Raw genomic sequence first — 27399 nt, forward strand, 5'->3', positions numbered from 1 at the left:
CACATATATATGGAATCTAAAAAAAATGGTTCTGAAGAACCTAGGGGCAGGACAGGAATAAACATGCAGATGTAGAGAATGGACTTGAGGACACAGGGAGGTGGAAGGGTAAGCTGGGATGAAGTGAGAGAGTGGCATGGACTTATATATACTACCAAATGTAAAACAGATAGCTAGTGGGAAGCAGCCACATAGCACACGGAGATCAGCTCAGTGCTTTGTGACCACCTAGAGGGGTGGGATAGAAAGGTTGGGAGGGAGACGCAAGAGGGAGGAGATGTGGGGATATATGTATATGTATAGCTAATTCACTTTGCTATAAAGCAGAAACTAACACACCATTGTAAAGCAATTATACTCCAATAAAGATGTTTAAAAAAACAACAACAGAGCTGGAGGAATCAGGCTCCCTGACTTCAGACTATACTACAAACCTATGGTCATCAAGACACTATGGTACAGTATGTTACTGGCACAAAAACAGAAATATACATCAATGGAACAGCATAGAAAGTCCAGAGATAAACCCACACACCTACAGTCACCTTATCTTTGACAAAGGAGGCAAGAATATACAACAGAGAAAAGACAATCTCTTCAATAAGTGGTGCTGGGAAAACTGGCCAGCTACATGTTAAAGAATGAAATTAGAGCACACCCTAACACCATACACAATAATAAACTCAAAATGGATTAAAGACCTAAATGTAAGGCCAGATACTTAAAACTGTTAGAGGAAAACATAGGGAGAAAACTCTGTGACATAAACTGCAGCAAGATCTTTTTCCATCCACCTCCTAGAATAATGAAAATAAAAACAAAAATAAACAAATGGGACCTAGTTAATTTATTAATTAAACTTAAAAGCTTTTGCACAGCAAAGGAAATCATAAACAAAACGAAAAGACAACTCACCAAAGGAAACCATAAACAAGACGAAAAGACAACCCTCAGAATGGAAGAAAATATTTGCAAATGAAGCAACCGACAAGGGATTAATCTCCAAAGTTTACATGCGGCTCAATATCAAAAAAGCAAACCAATCAAAAAATGGGCAGAAGATCTAAATAGACATTTCTCCAAAGAAGACATACAGATGGCCAAAAAGCACATGATAAGATGCTCAACATCATTAATTAATAGAGAAATGCAAATCAAAACTACAATAAGGTATCACCTCACGCAAGTCAGAATGGCCATCATCAATAAAGTCTACAAACAATAAGTGCTGGAGAGGGTGTGGAGAAAAGGGAACTCTCCTACACTGTTGCTGGGAATGCAAACTGATACAGCCACTATGGAGAACAGTATGGAGGTTCCTCAAAAAAGTAAAAATAGAGCTACCATATAATCTAACAGTCTCACTCCTGGGCATATATCCAGAGAAAACCATAATTCAAAAGGATGCATGCACCACAATGATCACTGCAGAACTATTTACAATAGCCAGGACATGGAAGCATCTTAAATGTGCATCAACAGAGGAATGCATAAAGAAGATGTGGTACATATATATACAACTAAATATTACACACCCATAAAAAAGAACAAAATAATGCCATTTGCAGCAACATGGATGGACCTCGAGATTCTCATACTTAGTGACTTAAGTCAGACAAAGAAAGACAAATATCATATGATATCACTTACATGTCAAATCTAAGAAAAGGCTACAAATGTACTTATCTACAAAACTGAAATAGAGATACAGACGTAGAAAATAAACTTATGGCTACTGGTGGGTGAGGGTGGGAGAGGCATAAATTGGAAGACTGGGATTGACATATACACACTACTATACATAAAATAGGTAACTAATAAGGACCTCCTCTATTCAATACTCTGTAATAGCCTCTATGGGAAAACAATCTTAAAAAGAGCAGATATATGTATTTGTGTAACAGATTCACTGTGCTGTACACCTGAAACTAACACAACATTGTAAATCAATTATACCCCAATAAAATTTTTTTCAAAATAAATGAAATAAAATATATTAATAGTTTTTTAAAAAGAACAAATAAGGAAATTACAGGTAATGCAGAACTATCTGTATTATCATAGATAATAATACAGATACTAATGCAGAACTATAATAACAATAAAACAAATTATTCTAGTTGTGATTACCAACTATGGAAATCTGAATGCCTCCAACAAACTTTATTAGGCTGCTTATATTTCCTTCTATATACATCACACTTTTCATTTACATATAGGAAATCTAATCAATAAATAAATCAAAACTGTTCCTGATTTTCCTTTTTCAAAAACAGAACTAGTTTAGATCACCCCAGCTCTATAACCCACAAAATACAGAGACCCCAAAAGACATGTACAAGAATCTTCATAGCAAGAAACCTGCAGTAATCCCAGCCTAGAATCAACCCAAATGTCCATCTTCAGTAAAATGAATATTCATTATAGATTATGATATATATATTCCTAAAATATACTACATAGCAATGAGAATAAATGACTATATACCCAGCAACACAAGTGAATCTGAAAATGGGCACAAAAGTAGCAGGAAACAAAAGAGGGCATAGTATATGATTCCAGGCAAAGCAGAATTTTGGTGCTAGAACCCTCTGGCAAGAGCACAGTGACTAGAAGAGCCATAAAGAGAATCTTTGAGATGATAATAATGTTCTGTTTCTTAAACTGTATGCTGATTGCATAGATGTTTTCACTTTGTAAAAATACAGTTGACCCTTGAACAACAACAAGTTTGAACTATGTGGGTTTACTTACACTCGGATTTTTTTGAATAGCAAATACTACAATACTACACAACCTGCAGTTGGCTGGATCCATGGTTGGTTGAATCCACAAATACAGAGGGCCAACTAAAAGTCATATGCAGATTTTCAACTGCACAGAGGGCGGGTGCCCCTAACCCCATGTTGTTCAACGATCAACTGTAATCAGTCTGTATACTAACGATTTGTGTACTTTTCTATATATATGTTGAACATAAATAAAAAGTTTACTTTAAAAAAAAACAGATTTTTCAATTCTGAAATTAATTCTGTCCCTCATGCAAATCTCAAAAGTTTATCTTCACTAAGCTATCTCTTCTAAGATAACAGGTCTTACTTTACATGCCTAAAATACTGTGTACTTCAAATCCAGGTCTCTAGTTAACTCAATGATTCACTTTTCATTTAAGTTTATTTTGCTTTTGCTCTTTTTTTTTAATTTATATATTCTATGAGTTCAAAATTAACAATGCAGCTACTCAAGGAAGTTAGTCTAAATCTGCAATTTACACAGTGATAAGAGACAACCACTGTAAATAACACCCATGTTAATGTTCTAGTTATATAATTAAAATTTTTATTCCAAGCAGTTATCTACTGACAAACTGATGCACACAGTGAAAATTTTAATTCATGCTCATGGAGTTCTCATAGAAATGGGACCTAAGAAGGGACCAAAGGAGCCAGTTTTTATACTTTTTAGACAGAGAAACACTAAATTTATAAGAAATTTATAGGACAAAAATAACTTAGGCTTTGTGTGCTTAATTAGTGAAGAATCTAAACTGAGTTTGGGCCTGGGGTAACAAATTAAAGAAGTAACAAGGTCTGTTTGTATAGGCTTTTTGACCTCAAATTCCCTATCTCTGTTGATAAGAATTTCCTTCTACCTTCATTTTTCATATGCAATTTATTCCCTACTTTCAAGACAGAGAGGAGGCTCAAAGTGTCCCTCTTACATCAGCTCTTTCTTAAGTAACTTTAATTCAAAATAATCAATATGCCATTGAGGCACACTTTGGGGCAATGTACCCTGGGACCCAACAATAGCAATAATAAAATATTTATAACAAGAGAATTCACCAAATTGAATATTTAAAAAGCAAACAAAAAATACCAACTACAGAACCATCTATCAAGAAATTGAATCCAACAAATATTTTGTGAACACTTACTATGAATATGAAAATCTGTTAAACACAGAAGGAAATCAAAACATAATAAGGGGGTAAAACATGGGTGAATGGGGTATCTACTCACTAAAAAATAACTTTTTTTAAAAAACAAACAAAAAAATTATGAATAAGGCATGGTCCCTGTCCTCTACCTGAGATAAAGAGATATCAAATAATTACAGTAAATTCATTGGTATGGAGCAGTTAATATATACCTGTAGCTGAAGTCTGTTTTTTATAAGTCAAAAATTAAGAGACTGAGTATATGCTTCCATAATTAAAAGTTATATTATTATAGACAAAATACAACCAAGTGAATCTGGGCTACATCGTCATTTTTCTCAGAAGACAGGATAATATAAAAATAGCAATAAACTGAATATCAGGAGACCTAGATTTTAGTCTTGCTGTTGTTATTAAATAGTTGTAAGACCTCAAGCAAGTCATTAACTCCTTTAAATTTTGCTTCTTTGTCTGCAAAATAAGGCAGTTGATTTAAATCACCTTTGAAACAACTTCTCAAAAGATTCTGTAAGAGAAAGCCAAAAAATAAAGAGGGAAAAAAATCTATATGGATGAACAAAAATACAGAGTTTTTAAGCAAGAATAACTACATGGTAACAGAGTCTTCTAATGAAAACCTAGAGTAACTAACCCTAGACTAAAATCAGAAGACCTGGGTTCTAGTACTACTCACATGACTATAGGCAAATAACTTGACCAATTTCAGCCTTAGTTTCCTGAACATTAGGTATTAGCTTCCTACACAATTGGGACATCTACTTTGCTACCCTCACATGGCTGCTATTAAAAATAAACTGATACAAAAATGTGTTATTTTGTAAACTTAAAAACTGTATAAATATTCCCATTACTAAAATATGATTTAAGATAATTTTGTATGGACAATGAAAATTTATTTATTTTTCTACTTAATTTTCTCTAAGGAAAAAAATATCAAGAGTAACAAATTAGTTATTGTGTATATGGCACCTCAATCATTACCAAAAAATCTGTTGATAAAATCTTCCCAAAACACTTCATCATAAGGACAAATATCTAACAACATCATTATTAAGTATTTACTATATTCCAGATTCTGTGATAAATCCTCACAATAACCATATAAGACAGGTAATACCATTTTTCCCTATTACAATGTTTAAACTGGGCTCAGAGAGGTCAGGAAACATTCCCCAAATCACAGAACTAATGAGTGGAAACGCCAAAAGTCTAATCCCAAGAAGTCGAACTCCAAAGTCTAAGTCCTTAAATATAAACACTACAGCACCTCTACATACCTCTTAATACTACTGTTATAACACTTTTATGTGCCTCACAGTTTCAACTCTACCACTAGTCTAAAGAGAATGACTACACTATCTGCATATGCAGAAAAACTTACAAATCATTTGTTAAAGCTTAATTTCAACTCTGGGATCGGAACCTCTGACAGACATTCAGAGCTTTCTGTCATTCTTTCTCCTTCTAATTAAATATGAGAAAGGGAAATGGTGAAAGCATTATATGAAAGGGAAGGGAGAAAGGCTCTCTAAAACCTTTATGTAAGGTCATTTTTCTCCTAGTGTCTTTGATTCTACTGGTTCAGCGAGCTGAAAGATACTACCTAAGGTAGAACTTTGGGTCTTCTCCAATCAGTGAAGTTAAGAACCTGCTGACTACATATACTCAGGGACAGGATCTGCCAATTCTAAGTCTTCCCCATAGATAAACTTACTAACTGTCCTCTGACAACAAGGATGGTAAAAGCTTGGATCAGCCCTACATAATAATGGTTCAGGGCTTCCCTGGTGGCGCAGTGGTTGACAGTCCACCTGCCAATGCAGGGGACACGGGTTCGTGCCCCGGTCCGGGAAGATCCCACATGCCGCGGAGCGGCTGGGCCCGTGAGCCATGGCCGCTGGGCCTGCGCGTCCGGAGCCCGTGTTCCGCAACGGGAGAGGCCGCAGCAGAGGGAGGCCCGCGTACCACAAAAAAAAAATAATAATAATGGTTCACTGAGAAAACTTATGATTCCCAAACTCTTAAATTTCTAAACATCAGTATTTCAAAGAGACCCTTACATGACTACAGTTATTATTATATAGCCCAGCAGAGACATTTCTTTATTGCCAAGCTGAAAGGCAATTTAAAAAAATGTTATAATTACTAATAACTTCAGTAAAACTAATAAATATAAATTAAAGAGGAACCTATAAGGTGGCTCCAGGGACATCTCTCATAAAATACAAAAGAATATAACACATGGTCAAAGTAAAAATAAACTATGTATAAAAAGCAGGAAAACATTCTGCTGAGAAATGACTAAGATGAAAACATAATTTATAATACTACTATGTGTATACTGGATTAATTGCAGTTAATCAAACTTTTTATTGAGTTGTCAATATAACACTTAATTGGCAATATAAGTATTTTTTTTAATTATGGTGAAAGGTATGAATATGTGACACAAGTATTTTGCCTCCATCTGCTGGAAAGTAACAGCACTATCCTAACATCAATAAAATTCGTAAATGCTGGCAAAGTAAGAATTTCTGAAGATATGAAATCACATCTTTAATATTTATACATCATTTTCATGAAACTTCAGAGCTTCATTAATCCATTCAAAATATAAACTCAAATATAAAAACATTATCGAGTATAAAAATATTTAATCGATTTGCTAACATATTATAGTTAAAATAATCTTCCCAAGTACTAATAATTTAAATGAGGCATTAAAAGACTGCATATGTTTTATCATTGCTTTCCTATATGTAAACTGAAACTTTAGTAATAATCCATAGATGCTAATAAAACCATACAAATTTCACATCAGATAATCAATATACATCACTGCTTTGCAAATACATAAACAGACAGATATTTGCAGACTTGATCAAAATTACAGCATCAAGCAGAAATATTTAAATAATAACTAGTGATAAAATTTAGATTTAATACATATCAAAATCTGAAATGGATTATTATTCATTTTTGGAATTCATAATACATCTTGCCAATCTACTAGCAGACTCAGTTCATTCCCTTAGGAATACCAAGTTATAAGAAATGCCTGTGTGGCTACAATCAAAATATGAAGATACCTTTAGTAACTGATGACATATTACAGTCTTCTGGTGGAAGACCTGTCCCACCATCCTTCCAGTATGGATTCAATTCTCTTTCCAGCAGTCTGAACTGGAACAAAACATTTTCAGAGGTCACAATTTTAAAATAACCCCACCATAAAATATATTAATAAATTAAAAATCTGAGACTCAGTTAACAATTGTAACCTTAGGGAAATACTTTAAAAACTCTTAAGACACACTCTTTTCCAACTTGCAGGAAATAATGTCTAAATTAACATTCATTCAATGTTTTTCTTGATGCCTACCATGAATCAGAACTGTGCTAGATGCAGAAGATATAACAGTCAATATGCCTAACACAGCCCTTGCTAGCTTATGAGATAGTGAGGAATACAGACAATATACAAGTAACTGACAAGTGCTTTGAAGATAGAAGTACAGAGTGTTAAAGCCATACACAATTCAAACTCCTCTCATGCTGACAAATCAAAGACTTCCTAAAGGAAGTAATATGAGTACTACTAGACCTAAGGATGAGCAAGAATTAGCCAGTTTCTTCTGTGGGAAAAGAGAGAATGAAGAGGTTCCAAGTGTAGGAATAAAAGCATGTTCATAAAACCCAAGAGAAAAGAAAGAGCACTGCAGCTTTAGGGAACAAAGTAATTCAGACTGGCTAAAACTTGAGAAGCATGAATGAATAGCAATAAGAGATTAGGTTGTAGAATAATCAGGGACTAGGCCACAGGAACCACTTTAAACTGCTATTGGAGCTTTCTGTTGGGGCAATGGTGAGTCATAAACATGATAAGCTTTGTGTTACACAAAGAGCAAACTGCTTTCAGAGTGGAGAAAAGACTGCAGAAAAGCAACATTATATGTAGGAAACCAGTAAGAAGATTGTGGCGGTAATCAGGAAAAAGATGACAGTAGCCTAGTCATAATGCAAGTGTCTACTGTATTCCAAGCACTATGCCAGGTACTGGGCTATAATTAATAAGCCAGGCATAGTCCTTACCATCAAAGGAATTATGGCCTTGAGAAAGGAGAAAGACAAGCATTATTAATATAGAAGAGTGCTATGAAAGTAAAGACTGCTACAGAAACATATACTAGGGGTATCCAATTTGACTTAGGGGGTCAGAAAATGCTTCTTAGAACTAATAATGGCAATTATTAGAAATAATAATGGCAATAGATAGAGAAGAATGGAAAGAGTTAAATGTTAGCTTCCAGAACCAACCTTTGAAAACAAAAATGTTGGATAAAAAATTTTTAAAAAGCATTTAAAATGTATTCATGAGCTGACAAAAAAGTACAGAATCTCCAAAGAACAAAATTTAAGTTAGGAATTTCCTGGCGGTCCAGTGGTTAAGACGCCGTGCTTCCACTGCAGGGGGCGCGGGTCCGATCCCTGGTCTGGGAACTAAGATCCCACATGTCACATGGTGTGGCAAAAAAATAGAAAAAAAACAAACAAAAATTTTTAAGTTAAAGGTTAACTTAGAGGGATAAGCAAAGTAGTAAGGATTTGACTTCTTATAATGTACACACAAAAAGATTCTGCCACCTCCCTTTTTAGCCTACTGTAAAATCTCACAGTATCTACAATTTCTTCCAGTGGTCTTATCTGGACACTCAGAGAGATACACATCATATACTCAACCGGATAACAAAGACTAAAATTACAAACTGAGGAGGACAACTGACAACTGGTAAGACGAATTATGAGATACTATCTGAAAGTACACAAAAGACACAAGACTGAATATATAAAGTACTACCATCAGTAAGAAAAAGATAAACAACAAAAAACATAAACAAGCAGTTCATACTATAAAAAATCTAAATGACAAAAAAAAGAAAAGATCTCTCCTAGTAATCACAGGAATGCATATTAATACATGAAATACCATTTCTCACACATTACTCAGCATGACATAATTTTAAAGTTTGACAATACAGATACTAAGTATGGTTAAGAAACATACATTGTTTGGGCACAATAAATTGATATAATCTCTTTGCTAGTGTTTGTAAAAGAAAATAGGTGCATTCTTAATAACTTAGCAATTCCACTTCTAAATATGCACTATGGAGAAATTTAGCACTGCTTGTAATAGTTTGTAAGAGTGAAAAACAAAATATCCATTCCAAGAGGAATGGATATTTACAGAATGGCAGAGTTAGATTATGTGATTGAAAGGAATGAAATAGAAATAAAATATATCAACATGAATCAATCTCTAAAACATGCTCAGACCTTCTAGTCAAGAGATTTATTAAAGTTCAATTCATGTTGCTATGTTTGTCTCTGCTCAGGACAAACTGAAAAGATATACAAAATATAAAACACTGTTAAGTTCAAAACAAGATAAACCCATCTCTGTGGACCAGAAACAGAAGAGAAATGCAAAGCAGTAAGCATAACTGAAGCCACATGACTACTGGACTCTATGTGCAAGAAGGAAATGTTAGTCCTTCGTTCAATTTCTAAAAGACAATAAATACTAAAGGTGCTCCAGCATATACAGGGGAAAGGAAACAAAGCCAAGGACTGGAGTGGGGAGATGTCCTGCTTATGAAAAAAGATTGAAAAATTGGTATGCATCTCTATATGCTATAGACTGGTTTTATAGATATGTGCCATAGATCTGTAGCTTACAGCACAATGTGGGCATAAGAAGCCAAGAAGACACAAAGAATTGAGCACTGGCTTTCAAGCTTTTCCGTGACCTTGACCCATAGAGAGATTTTCTGTGTGTACGTGTATCCAAAACAAAGGTTTTAGGAAACAAAACGTATATTTGTTACATGTAATACATGCTGACATTTTATAATTTTAAATGATGACTGCAGTAAATTTCTGACTCACAATATGAAAAACATTAGCATAAAGCACAAAAGAAATGATATCCTCAATATAAAGAAGACATGAAATCTACATGCTTCACACTGAAGCTTCAGTTAAGGACCATCATTTTAGTCTTCTTCCTATGATCTTCATTTATTTTCACTCCCATTATAAGAATTATCATTTGATTCTAAGGCAAGGGCCGTATTTTCCTCAAAATAAACCAAACATTTATCATGTGTTAAGAATATGATGATGTAGGAAGGAGAGATCAAGATGGTGGAGTAGGAGGATGTGGAGCTCACTTCCCTCCAAGAACACAGCAAAAGGACATCTACATGTGGAACAATTCTCACTGAAAACCAACAGGAGACTGGTAGAAAGACTCTTATACAACAAAGGCTGTAAGAAAAATCCACACAGATTCAGGTAGGAAGAGAAGAGAAGCAGTCAAGTCAGGAACTGTAACCCTGGGAGGGGACACAGAAAAGGAAGGAGATTACATGGACTCAGAGATCCTCCCTGGGGGGGATGAGCAATTCAAGCCACATATTGGGTTCCCTAGCCCTAGAGTCCAATGCCAAGAAGACAAGTCCCCTTAGCTGATTTGAAAACCAGTGGGACTAACAGAGAGACTGTAAGAAACCTAGACTCTGCTCATGAAGAGCACACACAAATTGGATTACTCTCAAAACAAGGCAGGAGAAGTAGACTTAAACTGCCCCAGGACTCTGGCCAGTTTCCTACAACACCCCCAGCCCATGCTCCAGCCTAAGCCAAGTGCCCGCTACAGCACCACTTGCTCCATGGCACAGTTCCACACTGGGGCAAGGGATGCTGCATCCAAAAAGAGTACACAGTTGTGAGAAATGAACCCTACTCAGATCTGGAACTGCATGTGAATGGAGTGACGGCAACCAATGAAGGTGCTTGGTGAGGCAGCACATCAGGAGCAATCTGTAACTCTGACTGGGCTGGGACCACACAGCCCACTCCCTGACCAAAGCCAAGTGCCCATTCCAGCCCCTCTTGCTATGCCATGCAGCTCCAAACTGAGGCAAGGGCTGCAGGACTGAGGGGGGTATGCTGTTTTGAGGAACAGAGCTAACCTGACCCAGAATGGCATCTGACGGGGGTGGAGGGAGGCGGCAGTCGCTGCAGCTGATTACGGAAGCAGCTCATTGGGTGAGGTCCGAAACTCAGACTGGGGTCCAGACCACCAAAGCCCACACCTGACCTTTGCCGAGCACCCACTCTGGCCCCTCTTGCTCCAATACTGTTCCCCTTTGGGGACCAGTAAAGTACTGGGGGGCAAAGTACTGGTGCTAGGGACGAGAAGAGTACACACTTAAAGGGAATGGAGCCAGCTCACTCCCAAATCACAGGGCTTCTGCTCCAGGAACTTGGGGCCCTACCCCACCTCCAATAAGGTGGTGTTGGTCACTGAGCAGAGAAGAACCCCAGGCTCACACCTGGCTCTGACTCTAGTCCCTCCATCTTCCAGTCTCACCTCCTACAAAGGTGACAGCTGCCAGCACACCCTGTGGAAAGATGTGACTCATGCTCAGGTCAGATCCAATTCTCCCATCAAAGCCACTGGGCACATGGAGACTGCATAGAAATGCTCCCACACAAGGACACTCCTTCAAGATCAGAGTAGGTAAATGTTTCACCTAATATCACAGACAGAGAAAGTTAAGCAAAATGAGAAGACAGAAGACTGTTTCAACTGAAAGAACAAGAGAAAAACCCTAAAGAAAACAACTAATGAAATAGCAATGAACAACTTAATATACAAAGAGTTCAAAGCATTAGTAATACGAACACTGACTAAATTAGAGAAAAGAATAGATGAACAGAGAATTTTAAAAAGGAACTAAAGAACATTTTTAAAAGACAGAACTGAAGAGCACACTAATTGAAATGCAAAACACATTAGAACAAACCAACAGCAGACAAAGTGATAGAGAAGAAGATGAAATAAAAATTAACTCAATCTGAACAGAAAAAAAAAAAATAAGGTTTAAAAAAAATGAGAACAGTTAAGGGATCTCTAAGACAACATCCAGCATACCAACTTTCACACTATAGGGGTCCTAGAAGAAGAGAGAGAGAGGCAGGGCAAAAATGTGTTTGATGAAATTATGGACTGCCAGAACCTGAAGAAGGAAACAGAAATCCAGGTACAGGAAGCACAGAGGGTACTAACCCAACCCTAAAAAAATGTTAAAGCATTTTCTCTTAAGTGGAAAAGAAAAAGCTACAACAAGTAAGAATCTATAGGAAAGGGAAAATCCCACTAGTAAAGGCAAATATACAGTAAAGCCTATGGTTCAATCACTTAAATAGGCTCTTACTAAGATTAAGACAAAAAACTGTTAAGTCAACTATATCTATAGTGAACAGTTAAGGGAAAACGTGAATATGTAAAATAACACAAAATGTGGTGAAGGCGATTAGAAAAATGTAAATCATTTAGAATGTGTTTGAACTTAAATTACTACCAGTTTAAAACATGTAAATATAGTTATAGGTCAACATATATGAACTATATGGTAACTGCAAATCAAAAACCTGTAATACATACAAAAAATCTAAAGAAAAAGGAACATAGGCATACCACTAAAGAAAATCATCAAACCCCAAGGGAAGGAACTAAAAGAAAAACAAAGAAGAACTGAAAAACCAACCAGTAAACAAGTAACAAAATGGGAATAAGGACACACCTATCAATAATCACTTCAAATGTAAATGGACTAAATGATACAATCAAAAGACACAGAGCAGCTGATTGGATTAAAAAAAAACCAAGACCCATCTAAATGCTTCTTATAAGAGACTCACTTCAAACATAAAGACAAACACATAAACTGAAAGTGACAGGATAGAAAAAAATAATTCATGCAAATGGAAATGACAAGAAAGCAGGGGCAGAAGTACTCATTACAGACAAATTTTAAAATAAAGTCAATAAAAAAAGATAAAGAAGGGCATTATTAACAAAAAGGATTTCAATGCAAGAAGAGGAAGTAACACTCATTAACATGTATGCGCCTAATATAGGAACACCTAAATATATATGTATAGCAAATATTAACAGACATAAAGGGAGAAATTGACAATAACAAATAATAGCAGAGGATTTTAACACCCCACTTACACAATGAACAAATCATCCAGACAGGAAAACAATAAGAAAACAGGAACACATACTCACCCATCAGCAGACAGGCTGCCTAAAGTCGTACTAAGCTCACAGATACCCCAAACACACCACATGACATGACACTTCCCAACAGATGGAAAGGACTCAACTCCACCCACCAGAACACAGGCACCAGCCCTCCTTCCAGGAAGCCTACACAAGCCACTGGCCAAACCCCACTCACTGGGGGAAGAGACCAGAAGAAAGAGGAACTCTGACCCTGCAGCCTGGGGAAAGGAGACCTCAAACACAGTAAGTTAAACAAAATAAGAAAACAGAGAAATATCTTGCAGATGAAGCAGCAAGGTAAAAACCCACAAGACCAAATAAATGAAGAGGAAATAGGCAATCTATCTGAAAAGAATTCAGACTAATGATAGTAAAGATGATCCAAAATCTCAGAAATATAAAGGATCGAGAAGATGCAAGAAATGTTTAAGAAGGACCTAGAAGAACTAAAAAACAATCAGTGATGAACAACACAGTAACTGAAATTAAAAACACACTAGAGGGCTCCCCTGGTGGCGCAGTGGTTGCGCGTCCGCCTGCCGATGCAGGGGAACCGGGTTCGCGCCCCGGTCTGGGAGGATCCCACATGCGCGGGAGCGCTGGGCCCGTGAGCCGTGGCCGCTGAGCCTGCGCGTCCGGAGCCTGTGCTCCGCAACGGGAGAGGCCGCAGCAGAGGAAGGCCGGAGCCTGTGCTCCGCAACAGGAGAGGCCACAACAGTGAAAGGCCTGCGTATCACAAAAAAAAAAAAAAAAAAAAAAAAAAAAAAAATACACTAGAAGGAATCAATAGCAGAATAACTGAGAAAGAATGGATAAGTGAGCTGAAAGACAATGGTGGAAATACAGCAAAAATTAACACACCATTGCAAAGCAATTACACTCCAATAAACATGCTAAAAACAAAAAAAAGAATGGTGGAAATAACTGCCACAAAGCAGAATAAAGAAAGAACAATGAAAAGAACTGAGGACAGTCTCAGAGACCACTGGGACAACATTTAGCAAACTAGCATTTGAATTATAGGGGTCCCAGAATTAGAAGAGAAAGAGAAATGGTCTGAGAAAATATGTGAAGAGATTATAGACAAAAACCTAACATGGGAAAGGAAACAGTTAATCAAGTCCAGGAAACGCAGAGTCCCATATAAAATAAATCCAAGGAGAAACACGCCGAGTCACATATTAATCAAATTAACAAAAATTAACACAACGAAAAAATATTAAAAGCAGCAAGGGAAAAGGAACAAAAAATATAAAAGGGAATTCCCATAAGGTTAACAGCTGACCTTTCAGCATAAAATCTGCAGGCCAGAAGGGAGAGACAAGATATATTTAAATTGATGAAAGGGAAAAACATACAACCAATATTACTCTATCCAGCAAGGATCTCATTCAGATGCAACGGAGAAATCAAAAGCCTTACAGACAAGCAAAAGTTAAGAGAATTCAGCACCACCAAACAAGCTTTATGACAAATGCTAAAGGAACTGTTCTAGGCAGGAAACACAAGAGAAGGAAAATACCCACAAAAACAAAGCCAAAACAATTAAAAATATGGTAATAAGAACATACATATTACTTTAAATGTAAATGGATTAAATCCTCCAACCAAAAGACACTGACTGCCTGAATGGATACAAAGACAAGACCCTTATACTTGTTGTCTACAAGAGACCTACTTCAGACATAAGGACACATGCAGACTGAAAGTGAGGGGATAGAAAAAGATATTCCATGCAAACGGAAATCAAAAGAAAGCTGGAGTACCAATACTCATATCAAATAAAATAGACTAAAATAAAACTATTACAAGAGGCAAACAAGGACACTACATAGTGATCAATCCAAGAGGAAGACATAACAATTCTATTTATGCACCCAACATAGAAGCACCTCAATACATAATGCAAATGCTAACAGCCATAAAAGGGGAAATCAACAGTAACACAATAATAGTGAGGGACTTTACACTTACACCAATGGACAAATCATCCAGAAAGAAAATTAACAAAGACACACAAGCCTTAAATGACACATTAGACCAGATGGACTTGATATCTGCAGGACATTCGATACAAAAGCAGAATAACTTTATTCTTAAGTGCACATGGAACATTCTCCAGGATATATCACAGCCTGCATCACAAATAAAGCCTCAATAAATTTTCGAAAATTGAAATCATATCAAGCATCCTTTTGGACAGTATGAGATTAGCTATCAATTACAGGGAAAAAACTGTAAAAAACACAAACACACGGAAGCTACACAATGTGCTACTAAATAACCAAGAGATCACTGAAAAAAAATCAAAGAGGAAATCAAAAATACCTAGAATCAAATGACAATGAAAGCACAAGGACATAAAATCTATGGGATGCAGCAAAAGCTGTTCTAAGAGGGAAGTTTATACCAATACAATCCTACCTCAAGAAAAATATCACACTAATCTTACACATAAATCAACTAGAAAAAGAAGAACAAACAAAGACCTAGGTTAGTAGAAGGAAAGAAATCATAAAAATCAGAGCAGAAATAAATGAAATAGAACAATGAAAACAATAGCAAAAATCAATGAAACTAAAAGCTGGTTCTTTGAGAAGATAAAATTGATAAACCATTAGCCAAACTCATCAAAAAAAAAAAAAGAGAGAGGACTCAAATCAATAAAATTAGAAATGAAAAAGAAGTTACAACTATCACCACAGAAATACAAAATATTGTTAAGAGACTACTACAAGCAACTATATGGCAAAAAATGGACAACCTGGAAATAACAAGACAAATTCTTAGAAAGGTAAACCCTTCCAAAACTGAACCAGGAAGAAACAGAAAATATAAACAGACCAATCACAAGTACTGAAATTGAAACTGTGATTTAAAAACTCCCAACAAACAAAAGATCAGGGCCAAATGGCTTCACAGGCGAATTCCAACAAAGATTTAGAAAAGAGCTAACACCTATCCTTTTGAAACTCTTCCAAAAAATTGCAGAGGGAGGCACACCCAAACTCATTCTACGAGGCCACCATCACCCTGATACCAAAACCAGAAAAAGATATCACACACAAAAGAAAATTACAGGTCAATACCACTGATGAACATAGATGTAAAAATCCTCAACAAACTACTAGCAAACAGAATCCAACAACACATTAAAAGGACCATACACCAAGTAAGATTTATCCCAGGGATGAAAGGATTCTTCAATATACACAAATCAATCAATGTCATACACATATTAACAAATTAAATAGTAAAAAGCATATGACTGACTCAATAAATGCAGAAAAAGCTTTCTACAAAATTCAACACCCATTTATGATAAAAAATCTCCAGAAAGTGGGCATAGAGGGAACCTACCTCAACATAATAAAGGCCATATACAACAGGGATGCAAGGATTCTTCAATATACGCAAATCAAACAATGTGATACACCACGTTAACAAATTGAAGGATAAAAACCATATGATAATCTCAACAGATGCAGAAAAAGCTTTAGACAAAGTTCAACACCGATTTATGATAAAAACTCTCCAGAAAGTGGGCTTAGAGAGAACCTACCTCAACATAATGAAGGCCATATATGACAAACCCACAGCAAACATTATTCTCAATGGTGAAAAACTGAAAGCATTTCCTCTAACATCAGTAACAAGCATGCCCACTCTCACCACTATTATTCAACATAGTTTTGGAATTCCTAGCCACAGCAATCAGAGAAGAAAAAGAAATAAAAGGAATACAAACTGGAATACAAACTGGAAATGAAGAAGTACAACTGTCACTGTTAGCAGATGACATGATACTATACTTGGAAAATCCTAAAGATGCCACCAGAAAACTACTAGAGCTAATCAATGAATTTAGTAAAGGCGAAGAGCACAAAATTAATACAGAAATCTCTTGCATGACTATATACTAACACTGAAAAATCAGAAAGAGAAATTAAGGAAAAAATCCCATTTACCACTGCAACAAAAAGAATAAAATACCTAGGAATAAACCTACCTGAGGTGGCAAAAGACCTGTATGCAGAAAACTATAGGACACTGATGAAAGAAATCAGAAATGACACAAACAAATGGAGAGATCCATGTTCTTGGACGGGAAGAATCAACACTGTGAAAATGACTATACTACCCAAAGCAATCTACAGATTCAACACCATCCCTATCAAATTACCAATGGCATTTTGAACAGAATTAGAGGAAAAATTTTACAATTTGTATGGAAACACAAAAGACCCCAAATAGCCAAAACAATCTTCAGAAAGAAAATGGAGCTGAAGGAATCAGGATCCCTCACTTCAGACTATACTACAAAGCTACAGTAATCAAGACAGTATGGTACTGACACAAAAACAGAAATATAGATCAATGGAACAGAAAAGAAAGCCCAGAGATAAACCCACACACTTACGGCCACCTGATCTTTGACAAAGGAGACAAGAATATACAATGGAGAAAAGACAGTCTCTTCAATAAATGGTGCAGGGGAAACTGGACAGCAACATGTAAAAAAATGAAATTAGAACACTCCCTAACACCATACACAAAAATAAACTCAAAATGGATTAAAGACCTAAATGTAAGGCTAGACACTATAAAACTCTTAGAAGAAAACATAGGAAGAACACTCTTTGACATAAATCACAAGATCCTGTTTGACTTACCTCCTAGAGTAATGAAAATAAAAACAAAAATAAATAAATGGGACCTAATGAAACTTAAAAGCTTCTGCACAGCAAGTGAAGCCATAAACAAGATGAAAAGACAACCCTCAGAATGGGAGAAAATATTTGCAAATGAAGCAAGTGACAAAGGACTAATCTCCAAAATATACACACAGCTCATATGGCTAAATATCAAAAAAAAACCCAATCCAAAAATGGGCCAAAGATCTAAATAGACATTTCTCCAAAGAAGACATACAGCTGGCCAACAAACACATGAAAAGATGCTCAACATCACTAATTATTAGAAAAATGCAAATCAAAACTACTACGAGGTATCACCTCACACCAGTCAGAATGGCCATTATCAAGAAATCTACAAACAATAAATGCTGGAGAGGGTGTGTAGAAAAGGGAACCCTCTTGCACTGTTTATTTACAATAGCCAGGACATGGAAGCAACCTAAATGTCCATCGACAGATGAATGGATAAAGAAGATGTGGTGCATATATACAATGGAATATTACTCAGCCATAAAAAGGAACAAAATTGGGTCATTTTTATTGATGAGGATGATCCTAGAGTCTGTCACAGAGAGTGAAGTAAGTCAGAAAAAGAAAAACAAATACTGTACATTAAGGCATATATATGGAATCTAGAAAAATGGTACTGAAGAACCTATTTCCAGGGCAGGAAAAGAAACGTAGAAGTAGAGAATGGACTTCTGGACATGTGGGGGAAGGGGAGAGTGGGACAAACTGAGAGAGTGGCACTGACCTATATACACTACCATGTGTAAAATAAATAGCTAGTGGGAAGCTGCTGTATAGCACAGGGAGCTCAGCTCGGTGCTCTGTGATGACCTAGACGGGTGGGATGGGGCGGGGGTTGGAGAGAGGTTCAAGAGGGAGAGAATATATGTATACATATAGCTGATTCACTTTGTTCTGCAGCAGAAACTAACAAAACATTGTAAAGCAATTATACTCCAATAAAAAAAATTTTCATTAAATCAAGTATAAAAAAATAAAATAAAATCAGGAACAAGACAATGTTGCCCAGTCTCTCCACTTTCATTCAACACAGTATTGGAAGACCTAACCACATCAATCAGACAAGAGAAAGAAATAAAAGGCATCAAAATTGGAAAGGAAGAAGTAAAACTGACACTATTTGCCCATGACATGATACAATATATAGAAAACCCTAAAGTCTTCACCAGAAAACTATTAAAACTAAGAAATAAATTTTATAAAAGTTCAGAATACAGATTAGCATACCGAAATCTGTTGCTTTTCTATATACTAATGATGAATTATCAGAAAGAGAATTCAAGAAAAAAAAAATCCCATTTACAAATGAATCAAAAAAGAATAAAATACCTCGGAATAAACTTAACCAAAGAGGTAAAGGACCTATACTCTGAAAACTATAGGACAAAGAAGATGGAAGTTAAAGATGATAAAACAAAGATATACCATGTTCACAAATTGTTAGAATGCTATTATAATGTCCATACTACCCAAAGCAATCCCTATCAAAATACCCAAGACATTTTTCAAAGATTTAGAATAAATAATCCTAAAATTTATATGGAACAACAAAAGACCCCAAATAGCCAAGAAAATCTTGAGAAAAAAGAACAAAGCTGGAGTTATCATGCTCCCTCACTTTAGACATTACTACAAAGCTATAGTAATCCAAACAGTATGGTACTGGCACAAAAACACACACAAAGATCAACAGAACAGAATAGGCAGCTAAGAAATGAATGCACACACCAGTGGTTCAATTGATCTATGACAAAGAAGACAAGAATATACAATGGAGAAAAACAGTCTCTGCAGTAAGTGGTGCTAGGACAATGGACAACTATATGTAAAAGAATGAAATTAGAACATTCTATAACACCATATGTAAAGAATAAACTCAAACTGGATTGAAGACCTAAATGTAAGAACAGAAACCAGAAATCTCAAAGAAAACATAGGCAAAACACTCTTTCCAATAAATTGTAGCAGTATTTTTCTGGATCTGTCACCTCAGGTAAAGGAAAAAAAACCCAGAATAAACAAATGGAATCTAACTAAACTTAAAAGCTTTGACACTGCAAAGGAAACCATCAACAAAAGGAAAGACAACCTACTGAATGGGAGAAAACATATGCAAATGATATTTCTGATAAGGGGTTAATATTCAAAATATATAAACAGCTCATACAACTCACTATCAAAAAAACAACCCAATTAAAAAAATGGGCAGAGACCTGAACAGACGTTTTTCCAAAGAAAACATACATATGGCCAACAGACACATGAAAAGATTCTCAACATCACTAATCATCAAGGAATTGCAAATCAAAACCACAATGAGGTACCATCTCACACCTGTCAGAATGGCCATCATCAAAAAGACCACAAATAACATGTTGGTGACGTGGAGAAAAGAGAATCCTAGTACATTTCTAGTAGGAATGTAAATTGGTACAGCCACTATGGAAAACAATAAGAACTTTCCTCAAAAAACTAAAAATAGAACTACCATATGATCCAAAAATTCCACTCCTGAGGTACATATTCAAAGAAAATGAAAAGGCTAATTCAAAAAGATATATGCACCCAATGTTCATAGCAGAATTATTCACAACAGCCAAGATATGGAAGCAACCTAAGTATCCATCAATAGATGAATGAATAAACAAGTTGTAATACACACACACACACACAAACACACACACACACACAGAGGAATATTGCTCAACCATAAAAATAAATGAAATTCTGCCATTTGCAACAATATGGACGGACCTACATACTTAGTGAAATAAGCCAAATACTGTAGTTATTACTTACATGTGGAATAAAATGAACATATAACAAAACAGACTCACAGATAGAACTAGTGGTCACCAGTGAGGAAAGGTAAGGTCAAGGGGCTCAACAGAGGTAGGGGATTAAGATGTACAAACTACTATGTATAAAGTAAATAAACTACAAGGATACATTGTACAGCACAGGGAATTATAGCCATTGTTTTATAATAACTTTAAATGCAGTATAAGCTATAAAAATATTGAATCACTAAGGTGTACACCTGAAACTAATACTGTATATCAACCATACTTCAATAAAAAAATTAGATTAAATTAAAAATACAATAAAACTTTTAAAGACTTATTATAAGAAAAAAAACTGTAACCATCATTTGAAGAAAGAAAATATATGGATATTTGAAAACTGGCTTGTTTCACTCATTAGTCTAGATGATTTACTTCTGTACACAATAATCTGAATTCTTACCTAAGCAAAAATCAAAAATTACTACAAGTTATCATACATCAGGACTAAATCCAGGCATTTACAGAGCAGCAAAATAAAGTCATGGGTAAAAGAATAATACTGTACAATTTCAAATATACAAAAAAAAAGCACCTACAGCTTCCCAAAAAGTTTATAATCTCATAAGGGAAACAGGATTTGAATATTAAATTACAGTGCTTTATAGAAAACTACAAGTACTATACAGTAAAGGAACAAATAAAGTGCTATGGGAACATAAAGGAAGCAGAGATTTATTTTAATCAAGCAAAATAATAAGAATTTCATCATATATATCAAGTTAGGCCTTGAAGGATAAACAGGACGCAGTCATACAGGGATAGAGGGCATGTACTTAGAAAAATCCAGATGAACAAAAATTCAGAGACAGGAATTTGCAGAGAAATACAACAGAAATTAATTAAACTATTTTGGTTGAGATGCAGATCACCCAAAGGAAAGAGTCCAATCTAATGTGTTTGGACTCTATTTGCAGGCAGCATTTTGTGGTCTTTAAAAGAGAATAATAAATATAGCACCTTTCTTTTCAATCTAGGCTCTGAGCAAGTTAAGAAACATTTAAAAAGCATAAGAAATAAAAGACAAAAATTACCTTTATTGCTAATGAAGGCTAAATCGCAATTTTTCTTTCAGTGAACACCAAATGCATCTGTTAACCGAACCCCACAATGAGGCAGATTTTCCCAGGTGTAGAATGCACTGAACCAACCCCCCACTTCATATCATTCCCCACACAATCTCTGTAAGCAGTCTGTTCCATAAGCAGGAAAGGCAGGGCTAAGCCAAGTACGCCCAGTTTATTCTTTGCAAATTTTCTAATAGAAAATGTACTTCGTATCCTCAAGGACAGAATAAGAAAGGAGGGTGGCATGAAACACCACTAGCAGAGCTTCATCCACGGAAAAGGAAATACTACAAATAGCAAAGACACATTCCCCTTAACTTCAATCACTGAAGATTTCTAAACAGAATACCATGACAAAAGCTGTACTGTGAAAAAGTTAGTCTGACATCAGTTGTAGGATGCTGAAAAACAAAAACGTTATTGTAACTGCCCAGGCAAGAGTAAATTAGGGCCTGAACCATAATAATATTTAACGTTAACCAGTTCTTAGTTCCAGGGGCTGTCTTCAGTTCACTTCATATATTAACTCAGCTCCAGTAAAGATGATATAAATGAGACAAAGAGGTGAAGACACACAACTAACAAATGGCATTTAAACTAGGAGTAGCAGCAGGAATGGGAAAGATGATATAGATGCAAAAAAAAAAAAAGACAAAAGCTACATAAGCAAATGAGCAAATCAACAGACACTGACTTACTTGAATCAGAGAAGTTTATATAAGAATTTGTAAGAAAAGATTATATTAATTAGAAAAGCTGTAATTCAATGCTGGAAAGTTGGTAAGATAAGCATGACAAAGTACTATAGCTTCTTAGGAAAAGAAAGGTGGTTTTCTGTAACAGTATTTCTTTTTTTCTGTAACAGTTTTTCTATAGATTAGAAAAACTAATCACTATTTCAATGTATTAAAGATACTCAAGAGTTTACAACGTTCGGTTGTTTGATATAGAGAACAGATGAATATGTGCAAAACCTAAGATCATAAGCCAGAGATACCCAAACATACCAGACCATTCATGCCCACAAACAGCAGAGCATGATTTCAGAAGCAAGCATGTAATCACAATGGGTAAAATCAACTCCCTGACTTCATGCAGCTCCTTTCTTGCTCTACTACCCACTGGTTACACTCCTTTGGTACTTTCCCCCTAACTTCCTCAGGTCTAACTCAGAGACAAAACAGAACTTAGTAAAGGTATTCCAAAAACCTCTGGCCCCAAAGTTCCAAATGGGCAGCTACTTAATTATAAAGTTAATACAGTTTACCACACCAACATTTTCAGAATTAAAATCAAAATGGGGAAGAAACAAAAACACAAAACATTGATCATAGGACTTCATGATCACTCTTTCATATTTTTCATTTATTTGTGCCTCTATGTTGCATTCAAATTCTTGAATTTGGTAGTCTAAATTCTTAAAGACTATCTTCTTGTTCACTAATTCTGTCTTCAGCTGTATTCGGTTTGTTGTTTCACCATTTTACAAGTTTCTAATTTCAACTCCAATATTTTTCATTTCTAATATTGGCTCTTTCTCAAATCCGCCTTCTTATTAAACTTTTAACCCTTGTTCATATTTTCTATACCTACTATTACTATATAAAGCTATTAAAATATTCCAAAAGATAAAGGTTTTATGAGTCTGATTCTGTTGTTTATTGCTTCAGATGACTCTCATTCATGGACTATATCGACTATATATATGGACTATATGGACTATACATTTTCATGTATAGTATGATTTTAGATTATGACCTTAAATGCCATAGAACTTGCTTCTGGGAGACATGTGAGGCCTAAATTGGCAGTGTCATCCTTTAGAAAGGACTGGTAGCTATTTCTGCCAATCATTTCAAGGCACTACCAACTCAAGAATGCTTTAAATTCTCACCTTGAAGATTTTCAGCTGTAAACCAAATTCTGTACTCAACCATATATGCCCTAGATTTATAAATATAATATACATTTAAACTCATTTCCTACAAAAAAAATTTAAAAGAACATATCACATTTCATAGTTGTTCCCACTGATTTATTAAATACCACAAAAAATAATATCTTACAAGTAAAACTGTATTTACATAAATGTGTATCAGTTAAAGTCAAATCAGAAAGTTAAAGCATTTTAAATGTTCTGTTACCTGTTCAAGTGCTTGAGTTTTGTCTTGCTCTATTTTCCTTATAGTTTCCTTTTCAGCTTTGAGTGATAATGATGACACAGTTTTAACAGACATAAAATCAACAGTCATCCATTCATCCCTCTGTTAAGAAAAAGAAGTCACTTCAATCTAAATTGATTAGAACAACACTAAACACTTAACAATAAATTAGAGATTCTGGAGGCACTCAAACCTGGATTAAATCTCTCATGGCTGTATAACTTAAAGCAAGTTTCTTAGTCTCTCTAAGCCTTCTTCTCTCCCCTGTAAAAATGGGTTAAAATACCTACCTTTCAGGAATGTTTTAAGGAGTTAACAAGAAAACTGACTTAAGGCATCTAGCCCAATGCCGGATATACAACAGGCACTCAAACATAGTTCTTTTCACCTTTCTTTCTTCACTGTTGCTAACAGTGTAAATATAGCACTCTTCCTCAGGCGTATGAACTATAACCCAAAATTTGTGAACTATTCAACTATAAGTGTTGCTAAGAAAATTATGGCATGAAGTGAAGGGAAAGAAAAACTGTGACTGAACTCTACTCGCTGCAGAAAAGTCAGATAGATGTAACAATACAAGACTTCAAGTACATAAGGGGAAAAGTGCCACTTCCTCATCAACAACCAGAGGTAGGAAACCCTCTGAGGGACTAGAATAGGGATAAATGCTAACTTTCCCACAGGAGAAGAAGGGGAGTGAAAAGGATCAGCAAACAGTATTATTGCTAAAATTACTCATAAGAGTATACTGTTTACAAAGTCTAGTTTTTCTTCTGAATAAATTACAATCATCTTTCATTTTAACCTTCATCTACTCTTGTAAGTTGACGCTTCTGTGTTTAAAATCAGGCAGCTTACCTGAATAACTTGGTTGTCTTCTTTTTCTGACTTTTCATCTTTCACCTTCCAGGCCTTTTCCTTGCCAGAAGTGTGGGAGGGAACAGCCTCAACCCACTCATCTTCAGAGCTCTAAGAATATTTAGCATATAAGTAGAATTCTCAAATTTACATACTTCCACATAAAAACTCTTTGTGGTTTCACTCTTCCTCCTTTTCTCAACCCTTAAATATCAACTTTGTTTGGGTTTCTAGTCTTTGCCAATTATACTTTTTAATCTCTAGACATTCCCCTTGGGACATTAAATCCACTCTCATGACTTAAACTACCACAATTATACTGATATCTTTCTAATTTATCCACCCAAAGTTTCCGTGATTTAAACAACTGCCTACAATATTTAAATGCGATGCTGAACGCAGTAAGAACAAAAAGTGAACCCAGCATCTACTTCCACAATACTTGATCTTTCTTCTATATATTTGAATTGAGCTACCTGGCATCACCAACCACCCACTTACCCGAGTCAGAAATCTCAGGATCATCTTACTCCTCCCATCTAAACCTAAGACTGTCATTTCCAAAAGATTTCTCAACTACAGTGAACACCAAATGATTATCATGGGAGTTCACCTCCATCCCTGGCCACAGCTGACTGTTTCAGAGGTAGGTACCTGAACCAATTAATTTCAATCATAGTCACTCTCCAGGAATTTGAAATCAAGGCTAAATGCTTTACTCTATAACAAAGGAGAACTCGAAAGGCATTGGCAGATACCACTTCTGTCATGAGGCACAGAATTCAGGAAAAATTTATCTATATCAAGAAAAGCAAAAATAGAACTTAGAGAGGAAAAAACGGAGGATGGTAAGAAGATTCATAAAAGCATTCATGACTCTAGTTTGAGCTATTCCTAAAACCCAGGTGCATTCCTGTATGTCCTATGAGACTTTTGTGTTCTAATAATAAATCCCTCCCTTTTTTCGGGGGGGGGGGGCAGTTAAGCCAATTTAAGTTTGGTTTCTGCTACATACAACCAAGAGTCCCAACTTATACTCCTTCCTCCCCATCCTTAAAGCAGCAGCCCTAGATCAGTTCTGCTTATCTCTCACTTAGACCAAATTAATCTCCAAAACCCCAGTCTTTCCTGCTCCCATTCATTCTCCAACCCCCACCCTAAATACCTTTAGAGTATTATAAAAGGCGTATCTGACCACAGTACTCCTCTTCTTTGACTCCCTGTCATAAAGACTACTGTTATGCCTTTTCTTTCCTACCAATTGAACCCAATTTTATTTGGAGATCTAATGTGCCTCCCTTGCTGGAGAGGGAAACCTTAATCAAGTCTCCAATAAGGTGGAAATGAAAGTACTATGTAGGACTTTCTGGAAGTTACAAAAAAGAGGGCATCCTCATTCCTGTTATCTAGACTAAGAGGTACTTTTTAAAGACAATGGAGGAACAAAACTAGAAGACTTGATCCCAGAAGACCACACTAAATTGCCTATTTAATTTCTTCTATATGAAAGAAAAATTAGAGATTGGTTCAAGATGGCAGAGTAGAAGGACATGCGCTCACTCCCTCTCGCAAGAGCACCGGAATCACAACTAACAGCTCAACAATCATTGACAGGAGAACACTGGAACTCACCAAAAAAGATACTCCACATCCAAAGACAAAGAAGAAGGTGCAGTGAGATGGTAGGAGGGGCACGATCACAATAAAATCAAACCCCATAACCGCTAGGTGGGTGACTCAAAACTGGAGAACAGTTATACCACAGAAGTCCACCGACTGGAGTGAAGATCCTGAGCCCCACGTCAGGCTTCCCAACCTGGGGGTATGGCAACAGGAGGAATTCCCAGAGAATCAGACTTTGAAGGCTAGTGGGATTTGATTACAGGACTTCAACAGGACTGGGGGAAATAGAGACTCCACTCTTGGAGGGCACACACAAATTACTGTGTGCAACATGACCCATGGGGAAGGGGCATGGATCTAGACAGAACTAGACCTACCCGCTAGTGCTGGAGGGTCTCCTGCAGAGGCGGGGGGCAGCTGTGGCTCACTGCGGAAACAAGGACACTGGCAGAAAGAGTTCTGGGAAGTACTCCTTGGCGTAAGCCCTCCCAGATTCCACCATTAGCCCCACCAAAGAGCCTGTACACTCCATTGTTGGGTCGCATCAGGCCAAACAACCAACAGGGAGGGAACTCAGCCACACCCATCAGCAGAAAAGACGATTAAAGTTTTACTGAGCTCTGTCTACCAGAGCAACACCCAGATCTACCCACCACCAGTCCCTCCCATCAGGAAACACACAAGCTTCTTAGATAGACTCACTCACCAGAGGGCAGACCACGGAAGAAGAACCACAATACTGCAGCCTGTGGAACGAAAACCACATTCACAGGAAGATGGACAAGATAAAAAGGCAGAGGATTACGTACCAAATGAATGAACAAGATAAAACCCCAGAAAAACAACTAAAGAAGTGGAGATACGCAACCTTCCAGAAAAAGAATTCAGAATAATGATAGTGAAGATAATCCAGGACTTCGGAAAAACAATGGAGGCAAATATCAAGAAGATGCAAGAAGTGTTTAACAGAGACCTAGAAGAATTAAAGAACAAACACCTATAAGAATTAAAAAACA

At 36.1% G+C, this 27399-nt stretch overlaps 1 protein-coding gene across 3 annotated transcripts in view; it reads right to left on the reverse strand.

Moving 5' to 3' along the window:
* Window positions 1-27399, reverse strand: part of CWF19L2 (CWF19 like cell cycle control factor 2) — a 421416-nt gene that overhangs the window by 374078 nt on the left and 19939 nt on the right. For all 3 annotated transcript variants that reach the window (XM_028500977.2, XM_028500978.1, XM_024115330.3), the window contains exons 4-6: window positions 24761-24871; window positions 23885-24004; window positions 7051-7144 (exon numbers count right to left, since the gene is read on the reverse strand). In XM_028500977.2, coding sequence (XP_028356778.1) covers window positions 7051-7144; window positions 23885-24004; window positions 24761-24871 — 325 coding nt within the window. The remainder of the gene's footprint in view (window positions 1-7050; window positions 7145-23884; window positions 24005-24760; window positions 24872-27399) is intronic.

The sequence above is a fragment of the Physeter macrocephalus genome, chromosome 16, assembly GCF_002837175.3.
Source record: "Physeter macrocephalus isolate SW-GA chromosome 16, ASM283717v5, whole genome shotgun sequence".
NCBI lineage: Eukaryota > Metazoa > Chordata > Mammalia > Artiodactyla > Physeteridae > Physeter > Physeter macrocephalus.